The sequence below is a fragment of the Lactuca saligna genome, chromosome 3 (genome assembly GCF_052625555.1).
Source record: "Lactuca saligna cultivar CGN05327 chromosome 3, ASM5262555v1, whole genome shotgun sequence".
NCBI lineage: Eukaryota > Viridiplantae > Streptophyta > Magnoliopsida > Asterales > Asteraceae > Lactuca > Lactuca saligna.
The window spans coordinates 45,479,430-45,496,252 of NC_136419.1; the positions used below are offsets into that span (position 1 = coordinate 45,479,430).

Genomic DNA, 16,823 nt, shown 5'->3' on the forward strand with positions numbered 1-16,823 from the left:
GCCTACAAGCACTTGGATGAAGTAAATGATGTGGATGAAGTAAATGATGTGGCTGACTACTCCAACTACTTCGCATGCTCCCGGTCACGTTTAAAGGTGCTACGAATGATTGGCTCAAGTCACTTCCTCCCGGATCGGTCACCACATGGGCCAAGATGAAAGAGGAATTCATAGACCACTTTTTCCTGCCTTCCAAGATAGCTAAGTTGAAGAAAGCCATCGCCAACTTCGAGCAATAACCCGGCGAATCTCTTTATGAAGCTTGGGAAAGATACAAAGATTTGCTTAGAAATTGCCCACATCATGACCTTAATAGCCAACAAGAGGTCTCCATTTTTTATGATGGAGTCAATGTCACCACAAGGCAATTGCTCGATTCACAAGGCCCGCTCACCAGAAAGCCGCCTCCGGAAATCAAGGAGTTAATTGAGGAATTCTCTAAGCATTCTAGAGAATACCACAATCCGAGAAATGAAGTAAGTCTGGGAGCAGTGAACTCAGTGAATGATAGCATGGCGGCGGTAATAGCTAAGCTCGATAGTCTAGATAGAAGGATGACAAAAATGGATCAAACAATCCATGCTATTCGAGTTGGATTTGAGAATTGTAGAGGGCCCCACCTCACCAAGGATTGTGATCTAGACGAAAACGAAAATAAAAAGGCTCAAGTGTTTTACTCTAGTGGCGATAGATACGACGAAGATTGGAGGAAACCGAAGAAGGAATGGCTCCCATACGAAGAATATAAAAAGGCTAAGGAGGAGAAATACAAGCAGAAGGAGAGGGGATTCTATCAAAAGGAAGAGCCGGTGATGGAAAAAGAAAGCCAATTTAGAAGAAATGTTCACTAGATTCATAACTGCATCCAAAAAAACACAATGATCACGATGTAGCAATGCAAGAGACCAGAAATATGTTAAGGAATCAGCAGGCATCCATTCTCAACATTGAGAAACAGTTGGGACAGCTTGCACATCAAGTGAATGAAAGAAGACCGGGCTAAATTCCAAGTAACACCGAGAATAATCCAAGAATGGAAAATGTGAGTATGGTAACTTCTAGATGTGAAAAAAATTTCACACAGGCACAGAGGGTCTCTAATAGCAAGACAGAGAAGACAGAAGAGTCGGTTCCAGCTAAACCCGACCCGACTCGCCGAGTCCCTCAACTGGACTCGACAAGTCCATGCGTACAAGACAGAACTGCCATCCACTTAAAGCCATACAATCCCCCTCTACCATTCCCAATCAAAGCCATGCCTGTGGAAAAAGTGGAAGCCTATAAATCCTTTATGAAACATGTTAAAGACCTCCAAGTCAATGTGCCATTTGTAGAGACGATGCTTACAACACCCAAGTACTTCAACTTACTAAAAGTTCTCTTTGCTGCTAGGAAAGACTTGGCTGAAGTCGCAGAAATAATGTTGAGTGATCCGAGACGTATCATAATTCCGTGTCAATTTGGAAACACATTTGTCACTCAAGCGTTGACCGATTCCGGTGCAAGCATCAACCTGATGCATCTTTCTTTCTTCAAGAAATTGAACTTACCAAAGCCAAGACCGGTAAACATGAAGATCCATTTGGCTGACAAGACGACAATTCATCTAAGAGGAGTTTGCGAGGATCTTCTCATTAAAGTTGACAGGTTCATCTTCCCAGTAGACTTTGTGGTGCTAGATATGGAAGAAGACCCCGAAGTTCCAATTATTTTGGGGAGGCCATTTTTAAACACCGCGTGTGCTTTAATTGATGTATGTGAGTCTACACTTACATTAAGGGTAGGAGACGAGTCAGCAGTATTCAAAGCTATACCATAAGTCAAGCAAGAAGTAAAGGGGAGAGATGAGATCTCATTTATCGATTTAGATGATGAGATACTACAAAAAGAACTTGAACTTTTTCAAAAAGAAGACCCAAGCAAGTTCTGCTACATTCTGGAGAGGATGGAGATGTTAAAAAGGACTTAGAGGAGTTAGAAAAGCTACTGGAAGGAGTCGATTCAGAAAAGACTCAAGAAAAGATGGAATACGACCAGACTCGCCGAGTCACTTTATTGGACTCGACGAGTCCAGTCGAATTTGATAACAACTTAGACAACTTCAATCTGCTTGTTGTTGATTCTCTGCATATTCGGGGCGATGATATTTTTCATGATTCTTTAGAAGAACAAATAGCAGGAGGTGAGACGGATACGAAAGTCCAACACGCCCGTATAGCAATTCTTGATGCAATTCCGCTTGTAGATGGGTTAAACGTAGAAAAAGAAGAGAAGGCAATGGATAGGAGAGTGGAGGCTGATCAACCATTCAATACCAAACCTAGAGCATGAACTTTCACAAAATATGAAGTACTTAAGTTTACTGAAAAGGAGGTGAAAGAGATGGAGAAGAAGAATGGGGTGAAGAAGAAAAAGAAGAGAAAAGAAGCCCAAGCAGCCGAGGATGATGTTGTAATAAAGAAGAGAGAAGAATTAAAGCGGGCTTATAAAAAGAAGGTTCACGCTTACAAGACAAAGTACAAACCACAAAAGATAAGGTGAGAATTCCCGATGCTAGAAGATGACGAGACGTAGACGGGAAGGAGTCCAGCTAACGACTCCTTAAAAAGAAGCGCTTGGCGGGAGGCAACCTGTTATTTAGAGTTTGCTTTCTTTTACCTTTAGTTTTGTTTGCATTTTTTTCGTTTTTAGAATTTTAATCTTCCAATTCATCGGATATGTCTGCTTGAGAGTGCGTATGGACTAAGTGTGGGGTGAAAAAATTTTCTTTTCTAAAGAAATTACAAGAAGTGTTAAAAATTTTGGATTTTTGCAAGAGACTCGTTGAGTCTAACCATGACTCGACGAGTTCGTATAGATTTCAGAAAAAAAACATGCACCGCGACCAGACTCGCTGAGTCTGACCCCGACTCGACGAGTCGGTATTATTCACAGAAAACAAATAATAACACTTACTTTTACACCTGGTTTAACCCTAAAAGATTTTTTTTTAAACAATATCACCCACTCGCCGTGTACCTCTTCCTCCTTTCTCTCTCAAGCTTTCATTTTTCTCCTCATTGTTCTTCAACATTTTTCAAGTTTCATCAAAGAAAGGTAACTAATTTCTTCTTCTTTTCTGTTAACAGTATGATTTTAAGAGCATCTATGATGGACATTACATAGAAAAACCCGATTTTGAAAAATAGTAAATTCTAGGGTTTTTATTCTTCATGGATTATGATGTTTTTCCTGCTTATTTTTGCCTAATACCTTATATACATGTGCCTAGACAAAACCCTTGAAGTGATTTGCAGATTTCATGGCCCAATTTCAGTAAACTCGCCGACTGACTCGTGCAGTTCATGCGACTCGCCGAGTCATACATGGACTCGACGAGTCGAGTCGGGGAAACGTGTGCATGACTGTTTTTAAGTATAATCTATGTTTTTGGGTTTTTGTATCTTTGTTTTGCAGGAGTATGTTTAGCAGGAGGCAGAGTTCTAGTGCAAACCAAGAGGACTTTCCTTGGTTGAACTTCCCACGAATTGAGTCCGCTTCAACAATGCGGAAGTGGAAGAAGAAGTTGGCTGACATAAGAAAAAAAAGAAGTGTATGTGCCTAACATGATAGATTGGGAGTGGTTACAAAGTGTTCGCTATGAAGAGGAGTTAGCTCCTTATCTTTTGAAGGAGTTTACCCATGGAGGCGAAGTTGGCTGACATAAGAAAAAAAGAAGTGTATGTGCCTAACAGGATAGATTGGGAGTGGTTACAAAGTGTTCGCTATGAAGAGGAGTTAGCTCCTTATCTTTTGAAGGAGTTTACCCATGGAGGTGAAACAATGATTTGTGACGGGTGGAGCCGGGTCTTTCGAATTCAAGAGCCAGTATATTTGGAGCTATGCTTAGAGTTCTTCTCCACGGTGTCTTTCACGGGGGAATGGATTGTTATCACCCATCAAGTTTTAGTTTTTGCCTTGGGGGTGAATTTCATCACTGTTCTGTGCTCGACCTTGCTTGTCGATTAGGGATTTATGACCAGCCCTTGGTCTTAACAGCTATCTCTCGGGCCTTTTTGGAGCAAACCCACATGGTGTTTCCCGACGGAGTAACTAGCACGGGTTGGTGGAACACAATTGGAAACAAATTTTATATTCCGAAGTCGGCACAAGAAGGGAGCATTAGATCACCTACCCACCGCCTTATACATCGTCTCATTTCATCCACCATTAATCAAAGAAAGGATGATGACAAGGTTTCTAACCTTGATGTCTTCTATCTATGGAGCATTATTACACCCAGCATTTTTTGCAACATTCCTTGGTGTTTGGCTTCATATCTATCGTAGGGTGCGGTCAAGGATCGCAAAACTTCTCGCATTAATGTTGGTATGTTTGTCACCCGACTAGCCAACTCATTTGGGTTGATGAACCGTGGTGCATGGAACTTTATGACGACGATTCCTACACCTCCATTCAATCCAATTCTTTTCCGGCGAACCAGGATTATTGAAGACTATGGTGGTGGTCATTATGCTATCCCGCATGATGATCCCGTTGTTGGTCCCGAAGCACTGGGAAGGAGGGTTCGATTGAGACGGGAACGGGATGTGGAGGAAGAGCCGCCGGTGATTCCGGTTGAAAATGAAGAAGTACCAATGGATTGGTACAATGTGGAGATGAGGCGGCTACAGGATCAAATGGCGCGTGGGATTAACTTCAACAATCAATCCTACATCCAATTATTCGACCACTTCAACATCCCACATATTGATGGTGGCAATTATCCATTTATTCCGTCATGGGATGACGTGATTAGTGCAAGAAGGAGTGGTGCAGGACGAAGTGGAGCAGCTGCGGGTGATGATGAGGAGGAAGATTAATTTATTTGTGTTTTTATCGAACAATTTTCATTTTTATTTTTATTCGGTGTGTATGAAGTTGTTAAGATTTTTATTATTTTGCTTAATGATTGTTTGCATTAGTCATTTTCAGGATTGGATTAGGAATGCTTGCATAGGAAGGGTTTAAAGTTATAGAGAAAGGGTGTTATAATGAGTGAAAGAGAGTCAAGGAAGTGAAGCGTTAAAGTCAAAGTGTCGAGTCCGGTCCCTAGGGATATGAGCAATTGAGTCTAGAAGTGAGGAGGAGTTTAGAAGAGTTTTTAGAGGCTGGAACAATTGCCAAATATACTGTTTTTTTCGTCCAGTGGCCTACTCGTCGAGTGCACTAAACTGACTCGACGAGTCGCCTTGTATTTTCGCACATTCTGAGATGGCCGCGTTGGTACTCGACGAGTCCCATATATGACTCGACGAGTCGATCATTTTTATACCAAAAGGACTGCTGATTTGATGCTGCTAAGTGTACCACTTGACCACTTATTCTTCCATATCGATTCTTGAAGAGTTTACACTGTTTTACCTGCATATTTGGAGCTGCCACATGAGATTTTGTTGCCCAAGTCATGAATGCGATGTTTTCATGGCTAGAGTCAATTGAAGTTGGAGCTTGAAAGAAGAGTGTCAACCTATCAACTGCTACCCCAGGGGAGTTTGTTCCAATTCTCTCTATATTTGCATTTTTTATTTTTGCATAACATGCAATGAGGGCATTGCATAAAATAAGTGTGGGGTAGGGGGTTAGTCACATATTAGAAAATTTAGAATCTTAAATTAAGGCTAATTTTTTTAAAAAAATTGTTGCATACCAAAAATATGACTTAGGGATTTAATTTAGAAAATTTTGGTAAAAGAAAATTAGGATTCCATGTTAGAATTATGTTGATAATTGCATGAAAACCCAAATGTTTAGTTGAGCCTATATACGTTCTAGTGCATTTATGGCTTCCTTATTCCAGTGAAATCATGAGACAAAAACACGACCTTGCTCAGCCTGAGGGATGCAATTCGTTTAGCAGCCTAAACCTGAAATGTATCCAGGAAAATTGTTATCGTTAGCCAATAAAGGTTGAGATTGAGCGCCCCTGCTTAAGCATGTAGGGATTTGAGTGAAAAAAGTAAGGAATACATGTAAAAGAGAGAGAGAGAGAGAGAGAGAGAGAAAGAGAGAGAGAGAGAGAGAGAGAGAGAGAGAGAGAGAGAGAGAATTACAAGAAAAGTTGTAAGAATTTTGGAGCAAATAAAGTGAAGATCTAAAGATCAAAATTCCAAGAAATCCAAAAAGTTGAAGATACCAAAAATCAATCAATACAAGGTGGTGAATTCAAAGAGATCAAATTATCAAGGAGGTGAAGAATTCAAAAGAGCTCCATAGTGGTATCGAAAAGTTGTAATTCTAGATTATGTATTCGGAGGGTTGCATAAAATGAGCATAGTTCGGGGTGAGTGGGCGAATGTTTATGAGGATTGTGAGAATTTGTAGTATGGGGGGTCCTTAGGAAAAAATTTAGACACAAATGCATGTGTTGCGGTCTTGGCATAATGGCTGGGTTAGATTGGAGTTGTCATACATAATTCTAATGTCTTAAAATTCAATTTTGCTTGGGGGCAAGCAAAAGTCAAGTGTGGGGTATTTTGATATGTGCATATTTAGTTTGTATTAAGTATAGATTTTTATTCATGTATTAGCTAAATTATTGCATTTCATGGACAAAAGGTACTTAAAAGTGTTTGAATTGTATTTTCAGTCCAAAAATGAAGCTCATAAGCAAAAGGAAGCAGGAGAAGCGGTTAGGAGCTCGGGAATTGGATAAAGAAAAAAAACACCAAAAATAGCACCTACTCGGCGAGTAGGGTCGACTACTCGGCGAGTCCAAGTGAGGATAATGACTTGGGAACCCATATGCTTATCGCATACGGAGATTGTGAGACGGACTCGACGAGTCGCTACATGACTCGACGAGTCGATACGCAAATATATAGATAACTTCCCAGATCGAGGAAAAAAAACTTCTGGGACAATTCTGGAGTAATTAGTTGCGATTCAGAGGCCAGAGAAACCCTAGAAGACGAAGATAGAAGCTACAATTCAATCCCGAAGGAGATTTGAGGCAAATTTCATCATTATACTTAATCTTTTGTTTTCCACTATGGTTAGACAATTAGAATTCGTTTTTATGTTGTTATTTACTTCAATCATGAGCTAAAACTCTTAAACTTGTGTTTGGGGATACAAAATTGAGACTATGGTTTGATTATTGGTAGGATTAATTCAATGTTGGTGATTTATTTGCTATTTTAGCTTGCTATAGAACCTTGTGTGTGAATGATAATTAATTTTCTGTTAATAGGAAGGTAATTAAATAGCATGAACATCGTTTGATTATCAACCTCATATACCTTGTGACTACTTTGTTATATGTCTAGGACTAATGAACATGAAACTAGAATTAATAAGAAAATTAAGTAAATTTATGTGCAAGCTTGTGTGATGACCATCAACAAGAAGTTAATTAAAACCAAATTGATTAACTATTGTGAGTCTAAAATAATCCGAATAATTAATCTAGTGAACTAAATTGAATTAGACAACTGATCACTGTTTAAGTTAGTTTATTTACTAAGGATTAGTGTAGTGAACGCGAACCTAATCACTTGAATCGGTAACCAACAAAAGAATTTATCCATTGCACTATTACCTTGAAATCAACCATAGGATCAATTGAGTTGAACTAAACAGAAGTTCCTTCGTATTATTGAATCTAGTTAATTCTTTGTTTTTCTAGTTTTTAGATTAAGTAATAGTTAGTAAGTTTCTAGTCTTGTAAAACTAGAGAAAACCCTCTACTTATTAATTAATTTAGATAGAATTAGTTTTTATTTTTAATTTGCCGTTCCCTGTGTTCGATACCCTACTTGCTTGAACTATTCCACAATTGATAGGTACACTGCCTTTGTGTGTTTATTTTACAACTAAAAGTAGGATTAAAACTAAGTGAGTTTACGCACATCAGGAGTGGATAACGGTTCTTCACCGTTAGCTTATTCAGCACCCGGTATTCGATATACATCCTATACGACCCATTGTTCTTCTTCACAAATAGGATCGACGCTCCTTATGGCGAACTACTAGGCCGGATAAATCCCTTGTCTGAAAACTCCTGCAGCTGTGTCGACAACTCTGACATATCTGGAGGTGCTAACCAATAAGGTGCTTTGGCTATCGAAGCCGCACCAGGAATCATGTCATTTCGAAACTCCACCTACCTTTCTGGAGGCACTCCTGGTAAATCCTAAAGAAATACATTTGCGTACTACCGAACAATCAGAACACTGACCACAGTAGCCTTACCCTTCTCCCAAGTATCCAAAACATAGGCAACAAATCTGGAACAATCCTGGTGAAGATAGCGTCTGGCCCTAGCTTTTGAATACCAAACCGACCCATGTTGAACACCCTCTCCCTGAATCACCAACTCTTCCAACTTGGGGTCTGAATATGCACCAACTGCTTTTTGCAATCAATCACTTCCCCATTGGGGCTCATCCAATCTATCCCTAAAATACCCTTGTTCTCATGCAGGGAATGGGAACCAAATCAATCGGGTACTGCTCACTGAACAACTCCAAAACATAACCCCGATGAACCTACGATACTCGAACAGGATGAGCATCAGCAATCTCAACCTCTAATGGATAATCCAACTCCCCCGGAACATCGACAAATCTCTTGTTGAGCGCGAGAGATACAATGGATCGGGTAGCCCCCGAATCAAATAGAATCAGAGCAGAGATATCGTTCACATGGAACGACCCTAAAATCAAACGCAAAATATAAGCAAGAAAATTAACATAAATAAAGATATAAGAAGAAGATACATACCCGTCACCACATCTGGCACTACACGAGCCTCCTCGGCTGTCAGCTGGAATGCCATGATACTCACCCCAGGCATCTCCGCCTTTCCCTATCGGCCATTTGTAATTTGCAAAGTCACCAGATCGGGTGCTATAACTGGACCCCTGCTACTAAACTCAAGAAATTGACCTTCTTATGGACCTTATAATTGAAATGGAAGCAAATCAGATCAAATACCTAGGTGGTGGTGGTGATAGTGTAATCCCTGTTGAACTGACCCGTCCTGCCAGACTTGAAGCAGCCAGAACAACCCACCCTACACGCCCCATCGTGCGTCTTGCTACACTTTTCGTAGTGACCTCACCCCTACTAGCCCCTCGACCTCAAGTCAAAAACCTTGGGCCTCTTGCCCGAACCCTATGAACTCTGAACCTGATACGACTTCCTCTTCCTCTTCATCTCCAAGTCAATATCCTTCTCTCTGGCTCCTGCTATCATATTATTCAGTGTCTTGCAACTGGATCTACTCACAAATTGTCTGATATCACTCCTCAACATCTCATGATATCTCACCTTCTTCATCTCCTTTTCCTAAACATATTATGAAACTAGTAACGCCCTATCTCGGAACATAACAGTGATCACTACCATCGTCTCAGTATACAGGCGAAGATCCTAAAACTCCCTCGCAAAATGTTAGACCCTAATCACCATCGCAATCTTAGCCCGAAACCTCGACACAAAATCCTCCCAAGGCGTGTCCAACCTCCTCCCACCAGTCTTGAGTTACGTCCTTCAGAAGACAAGATGCAAGTCGGACCTTCACCTCCTTAGGACAGAGGCTAGATCAGAAGGCATTCCCGATGTCTGCTAATTAACGCCTGCTTGCAATTGGGTCCTTCTTCCAGAAAAACTTCGGGGATCCACATACTCGAAACTTACAGAAGGTCAAAGTACAAGCTCCCATCATCACCACCATCTATGAACGAAAATTGCCCAAACACTCATCTAGAATCTCCAGGATACCCTCCTTCACCATGCTGAAGATCATAGGAATCTACTCAAGAATAATACAAGTAATCTCTGATGAAATGAACTCTTTCATCTAATCATCCATATGTTAGGCCCCAGAGCCTGGAATCGAACCATCACAGGCACCAACACTGGCACCCCCATCTACACTAGTACCTCCTCGAGTGACCACTATACTGAAAATAAACCATATAAACCATTAGAACATACTCGAAGAAAAAGTCCCACACTCTATAAGCTTCGTGGTACCATCGTGACTTTCTCTAGCTCAAGTACTGGCCCAAAATACCTTCCACATCTATCCATAATTTCCTTTAGGATCGCCTCGAATCCTCCAAGTAACTCCCTTATCAACCCAAAAAAACCCTCAACAAGACAAGGCTCTTGGCACCAAATCACCTCGTAGGTTTTCCTAGGGCTACCACCTCACCACTCTCCATCATCATGTATAGAAGGAACTCCCCATAACACCCTCTAATTAGCTTAAGAATACAATTACATAGCATTGAGATGAGATAATTCTTCGAATGAAAGGTCCCATGCTATAATGGTTGGACTCAAACAAGAGCTGCGTAACAGAGTTAAAACCCAACCTTCTAAAATTAGTCTCAATAATATGTTGTTGGATTAGGTGTCTTAGCCCATAACTCTAATTGGTATGTACTTGACCGGATAATAGCATGGTCCATTTTGGTTGGCTTCACTAGAGCAATTTGATAGGATGGATATTTTAGGAAGAGGTTATTTGTGATTTATTAATGTATTATAACTATAATATATTAATTTAGAAATCATATTATTTAATTGGTATTGATCAAAAATTAATTTGGAATTAATTCAGTGATCAAAAGAGACTAATTAAATAACGGGGACTGATTATGTAAATCATTAATACATATAGTTTGGGCTAATGATCCATGATTGATTAGTAATGGACTAAGCTTATATGAGAGTTCATGAAGTGTTAGTCCGCATGAGTTATTGGATTAAAAGCCTAAGTGAATGAATTAGGGTTTACAAGTGACCCTTGGAATTGTACACTATAAATGTAGTCCCTAAGCCGTAAAATCGAATACAAGTGTATACTAAGAAGAAGCTAGCCGATTTTGGTGCCTCCAAACTCTCTCTCATTGTCCTTCATTGTTCTTGGTGTTTGTTACTTATTTGAGGCATCACATTTAAGGTGCTAAGCTCTTGTAAGGCCAAGTTCTTCAACCTGCAACAAAGAGGTAATCATCTTATTTTTTTATGTTTCAGTTATCAAAGTTGTATGCTAGTTAGGCTTCATGCTTTGGAAAAATGAAATTGCATATATAACTTGAGAAAATTTAGATCCAAAGCATCTAGGGTTGTATGTGCACCATAGGAATGTTATAGTGCTCAAAACCCATCATTGGTATCAAAGCCAGGTTAGGGAGTTTTATGTTATATTGATGCATTGGTTAATTGTTCAAAGTTGAAGTAAACTGAAAATTACACTGACTGTTGGACTCGACGAGTCCTATGAAGAACTTCACGAGTCCTATGAAGAACTTGACGTGTCAATGATGAACTCAACGAGTTTATTGCCAAACTCGACAAGTTGGACAGTTTGTTGGTAGATTTTCAGGTTTTTTGGACTAAATTGGATTAGGATCATTACCACAAACTGTTTTGTATCATAAAATCCAAATTTTCTAATATGGTGGTGATTATCCACATCCAATAATAATTGTCAACAAATTTAAGATAATTGCTACTTGATATGATAAGCTAATTATTTGTATTATTTGATTTGAAATTATCTTGCTATATGAGTTAAATTAGGTCATATTGGTAAATGATAAATTATATGATTATTTTATTAGTTTAAAATTTGATCAAAATGGCTTTGAAAAGTTTCAAAACTTTCCCTCAAGTTATGGAATTTGAAAAGTCTCATTTATGAAACATTAAATTCTAAAATTCAAGAGGTTCTGAAGTGTTTCAAAACTTGCCCTCAAGTTTTGGAATTTGGAAAGGCTTATTTATGAAACATTAAATTCTAAACCCTAGAATTTTTAAAAGTTTAAAATTCAACCCTTATACTATTATAATATTAAAGGATTAATACTTATATATATATATATGTATATATATATGTGTGTGTGTGTGTGTGTGTATAGAGTACCGTTAGTAGGTCTCATTCACGAAGTTGGTCTATAAGGGGGTATAAGGAAACTGCCTATAAAATGGTGATTGAATGGTATCCACTCTGACCCACCGCTTCCTTGATTGGTGGAGGGTCGTTAGTCGAACGGGTAGGATTGGACATTAATTTTCATTAAAAAGTATAATGATAATTATAAAAGTAATTAAATTTTTATAAATTCCCAATCTTAGTTACTTTAGGAAAGTTGTAAAAGTGGTGCTATTCCATGAAATTACACTTTGCACCTTGCCAAGTTGTTAGTGGAGCGTGTATGGTTAACCGACACACTAACTAGGACTAGAAAGGGTGGCAAAGGATATCTTGATGTTTATTATAGATCAATGGGGTGTGTGTGGTTAACCTGCACATTGATTAGGTGATAAATGACATCGAGAGTACCAAACGAATTTGCATGGTTATTCACACCTTGTTTGTGATCCTCGGTATTCCAGTCACAAACTTGAATGGCATACTCGAGATTTAAACATGCCATTGAAATGTTCAATGAATCTCAAAAGAAGCTATGAATTTCAATTCATTTAAAACTTAATCCTTAATTTCATTTTCCATGGTGGAAATTGGTAAATCGTCATTTACCTACCTTTAAATAGTTTGCAATTGGATTACGGCATCCCTCTTCTAAATTGTGAAATATTGCGTTTGGGTCCTAGCCTTAATATTTCATTTGGGTGTTATATTAAGGAATTTATATCTAATAAAAATTGTCTTTTCTTTTCAAATGTCTACCCCAAACGTTGTTGGATCCAGCCCTTCTAGCGCTTTCTCCCTCGTGAACTTATGTGGGAGGGTGATTTTCGATGGGTCGAATTTTAATGTTTGGATTTGAAACACTCGAATGGTCACTCGTAACGAGGATAAGGAATATGTCCACAATAAAGTGCTAAAAGAGGTTGATGAAGCGACTGCTACTCTTGAATAAATTGTTGAATATAAGGCTCATGAGAAGGATAGGACAAAGGTGACGTGCATCATGCTTGCCTTTATGACAACTGAACTCCAAAATTCCTATGAGGACTACTATCCTTTCGAGATGCACCAAGACTTGATGGAAAGGTACCATCAAAGTGCTCGACAGGAAATATATGAAATCATTTCGTCCATGATAACAACAAAAATGAAGAATGGAGAGTCCATCACGACCAACTTACAAAAAATGCAAAGGTTAGTGGACCGCTTGCTAAAGTTGAATGTCAACTTTGATGAAGAGTTTGCTCTTGACATTATCCTACACTCTTTTCCTCCTTGTTATGATCAGTTTAGAATGACTTATCATATGAACAAGGAGGAAGTAACTCTAAGCGAGCTTCAAGGCCTACTGAAAACTGCTAAAAGTAGTTTAAAGGGCAAGTCTGTTGTACCCACTCCTACTGTTATTGACCCTATCCTGGCAGTTGGACAATGAAAAGGGAAGAGGAGGAAGGCTCCTTCTGAGAGCCACAAGGGAAAGTCCCATGACAAATCCACTTCTAGTGGGACCAAAGGTGGTTCTGCTACCCCCCCCCCCCCCCCTCTTCTAATCCAAAAGAAGTAGAGTGTTTCTACTGTCATTAAAAAAGGTCATTAGAAATGAAGTTGCTCCAAATACTTGTATGACATCAAGGATGGGAAGATAAATCCCACATTCGCGGGTATTTATACTATTATGTCTAATAACTCATCACATGCTAATTCTTGGATCTTGGATACAGGATGCGTTTTCACATTTGTTCTGATTTACAGGGTCTAAAAAGAAGCAGGGATGTAAAGCACGGGAAGATGAACTTGATAATGGGGATTAGGAAAGCATCACCTGTCACCAATATTGGAGTCTATTCTTTATTGCTTAGTAGTAGGTTAGAATTAGATTTGAATAATTGTTGCTACTCGACAGATATGGCGAGAAACATTATTGCTTTTCATGGTTTTTTTAAACAAGGTTATAGATTTTCATTTAATAATGAAATTGGTTGTATTAATGCTTTTTATAATGGTATATTTTTATTTTGAAGCATTTCCTTGTAATGGTATATATGAAACTGTGATGGTTGTAGACAACTTAGTAAATAATGTATTGCATATTGATTCGTCTAATGATTTAGACAAGGCATGCTTGTGGCATTGTCGTCTTGGACATGTCAACAAGAAGCGCATATCCCAACTCCAAAAGGATGGAGTGTTGGAGTCTTTTGACTTAAATTCGGATGATACGTCTGAATCTTGTTTGCTTGGAAATATGACCAAGTCACCTTTCACTGGTACTTGTGAAAGAGGTAAGGCTTTATTGGATCTCATACACACCGATGTGTGTGGACCCTTTACATCCTCCACAAGGGATTCTAACCACTTTTATGTGACCTTTACCGACGATTATAGCATATATGATATGTCTACTTAATCAAACGTAAGTCGGAAACCTTTGAAAAGTTCAAAGAGTTTAAGCAAGAAGTGGAGAATCAATTGGGCAGGAAGATAAAGATGCTCCGATCCAATCGAGGTGCTGAGTTTCTTAGTATTGAGCTCCACGACTATCTTAAGGAATGTGGAATTATTTCACAATTGGCACCACCTTGGACACCACAGCTTAATGGTGTGGCTGAGAGGCGCAATCAAACCCTGTTGGACATGGTTCGTTCCATGATGAGTCAAGCTTTGTTACCTATCTCATTATGGGGGTATGCCTTAGAGATTTCTGCCCATATCCTTAATCTAGTCCCAACTAAGAAGGTTGGCAAAACACCTCATGAAATGTGGATAGGGAAGGTTCCCTCGTTAGCACATATCAAGGTTTTGGGTTGCGAGACTTTCTTAAGATGAGAGACTCACGACAAGCTCGAACCTTGTAGTGAGAGTTGTATTTTCATCGGCTACCTGCAAAAGTCCTTTGGATATCTCTTGTATAGACCAAGTGATAATGTTGTCTTTGTTGCGAGGAGAGTGGTTTTCTGCAAAAGCGAACTCATGTGCCAAGTGGACAATGGGAGGAAAATTGACCTTTAAGAGCTTCAAGAGTTAAGTGATGAAGGAACCTCAAAAAATAGTGCTCAACCCGAGGAGGAAACTCCTGTTGAACCAGTTGACGAGTCTGTACCTCTGAGACGTTCCAATAGAGTTAGCTTCTACCTGTGTTATATGGTTTTCATATAACAAATGAAGGTGATACGTTTATCAGTGATAGTACATTTATAAATTTGGATGAACCTAATAACTATAAGGAAGCCATGGTGGGCCTCGGGTCTGTAAAATAGAAAGAGGCTATGGACAACGAGATTTAGTCCATGTATGATAATCAAGTTTGGAACTTGGTTGACAATGTATCGGGTCGCAAGACAGTCGGGTGCAAGAGGATCTTCAAGAAGAAGACTGACATGGATGGGAAAGTACACACATATAAGGCGTGATTGGTTGCGAAGGGTTTACTCAAACTCCTAGATTTGACTATGATGAGACATTCTCACCAGTAGCGAAGATCAAATCTATAAGGGTTATGTTAGTCATAGCTGCGTGTCATGATTATGAAATATGGCATATGGATGTCAAAACCGCTTTCCTTAATGGAAAGTTGACTGAAGATGTTTACATGAGTCAGCCAGAGGGTTTCATTAATGCTAGGTACCCTAATAGAGTGTGTAAGCTTGATAAATCCATTTATGGATTAAAACAAGGATCTGGCAGATGGAATCTTTGTTTCGATGTGAAAGTCAAAGAGTTTGGATTTTCGAGAAGCGAGGATGAGTCATGTGTGTATGTCAAGGCTAGTTGGAGTATAATTAGCTTTCTGGTATTGTATGTGGATGACATACTACTAATAGGAAACGACTTCCCAACCTTGCACGAGGTTAAGTCCTAGCTTGGGAAGTGTTTCTCTATGAAGGACCTCGGGGAAGCTGTTTACATTCTAGGGATAAGGATATTAAGAAATAGGAGTAAAAGACTAATAGGACTTAGTCAAAGTACCTACTTGGACAAGGTTTTGAAACGTTTCAGCATAGAGAATTCCAAGAAAGGAGATTTTCCTATCCAAAGCAATACCAAACTGAGTAAGACTCAGAGTCTAAGTACCAATATCGATATAGCAGAGATGAGCCGAGTACCATATGCTTCTGAACGAGGCTCGGTCATGTATGTTATGACATGTACTTGCCCTGATGTGGCCTTTTCTTTGAGCATGGTCAGCAGATATCAGGGGAATCCTGGTAGAGCTCACAAAACTATGGTAAAGAGCATTCTTAAGTACCTGTAGATGACTAACGACTAGGTCCTTACCCTCGGTGTGAGTCATGGCTTGAGAGTGACAGGGTATAGTGACGCTAGCTTTCAGACCGACAGAAATAATTTCCGCTCTCATTCAGGCTGGGTATTTACCTTAAATGGAGGAGTAGTAACATGGAAAAGTTCCAAACAGGAGACTGTAATTGATTCAACATGCGAATCAGATTACATAGCAGCAAGCGAAGTGTCAAAGGAGGCAATATGACTGAAGAACTTCATCAGAGACTTTGGATTTGTACCAGCTGTAAAGGAGCCTATGGAGATTTTCTGTGACAACGAGGTTGTGGTTGCCTTAACCAAGGAACTGAGGGATCATGGCAGATCCAGGCACATCGACAAAAAATACCACTTCATAAGACATCGAGTAAAAGAAAGACTCCTCATAGTAAAGAGGGTATTATTAGAAGAGAACCTAGTAGATCCCCTTACAAAGGGACTGAGTAGGGTTAAGCACTTGCAGCATGCTAGGAGTATTGGGCTGAAGGACGATGTTAGTTTTAGTGATTAGATAGCTATTTAGAAACTTGTAATAGATAAAATGTAGTTGACATTTGATGATTAAATAAAAGGGGTTTTATTTATGATTAACATTACTATCTTGTGTCAGTCGTTT

General features: G+C 39.3%; 1 protein-coding gene and 1 non-coding gene across 2 annotated transcripts; one reads left to right on the forward strand and one right to left on the reverse strand.

Moving 5' to 3' along the window:
• Positions 1–203: 203 nt before the first annotated feature.
• Positions 204–310, reverse strand: LOC145037931 (small nucleolar RNA R71). Its single transcript, XR_013679041.1, has one exon. It is a non-coding gene; the product is annotated as a small nucleolar RNA R71 (small nucleolar RNA).
• A 945-nt stretch (positions 311–1,255) lies between these two features.
• Positions 1,256–1,819, forward strand: LOC145035444 (uncharacterized). The gene has a single exon (XM_078983989.1). It carries the CDS (start codon positions 1,256–1,258, stop codon positions 1,817–1,819), a length of 564 nt encoding a protein of 187 aa, XP_078840115.1.
• The last annotated feature ends 15,004 nt before the right edge of the window (positions 1,820–16,823 follow it).

What these genes read in the sequence shown, in the direction of transcription:
- LOC145035444 (XM_078983989.1), top strand. Translation starts at nt 1,256, where the DNA reads ATGCCTGTGGAAAAAGTGGAAGCCTATAAATCCTTTATGAAACATGTT.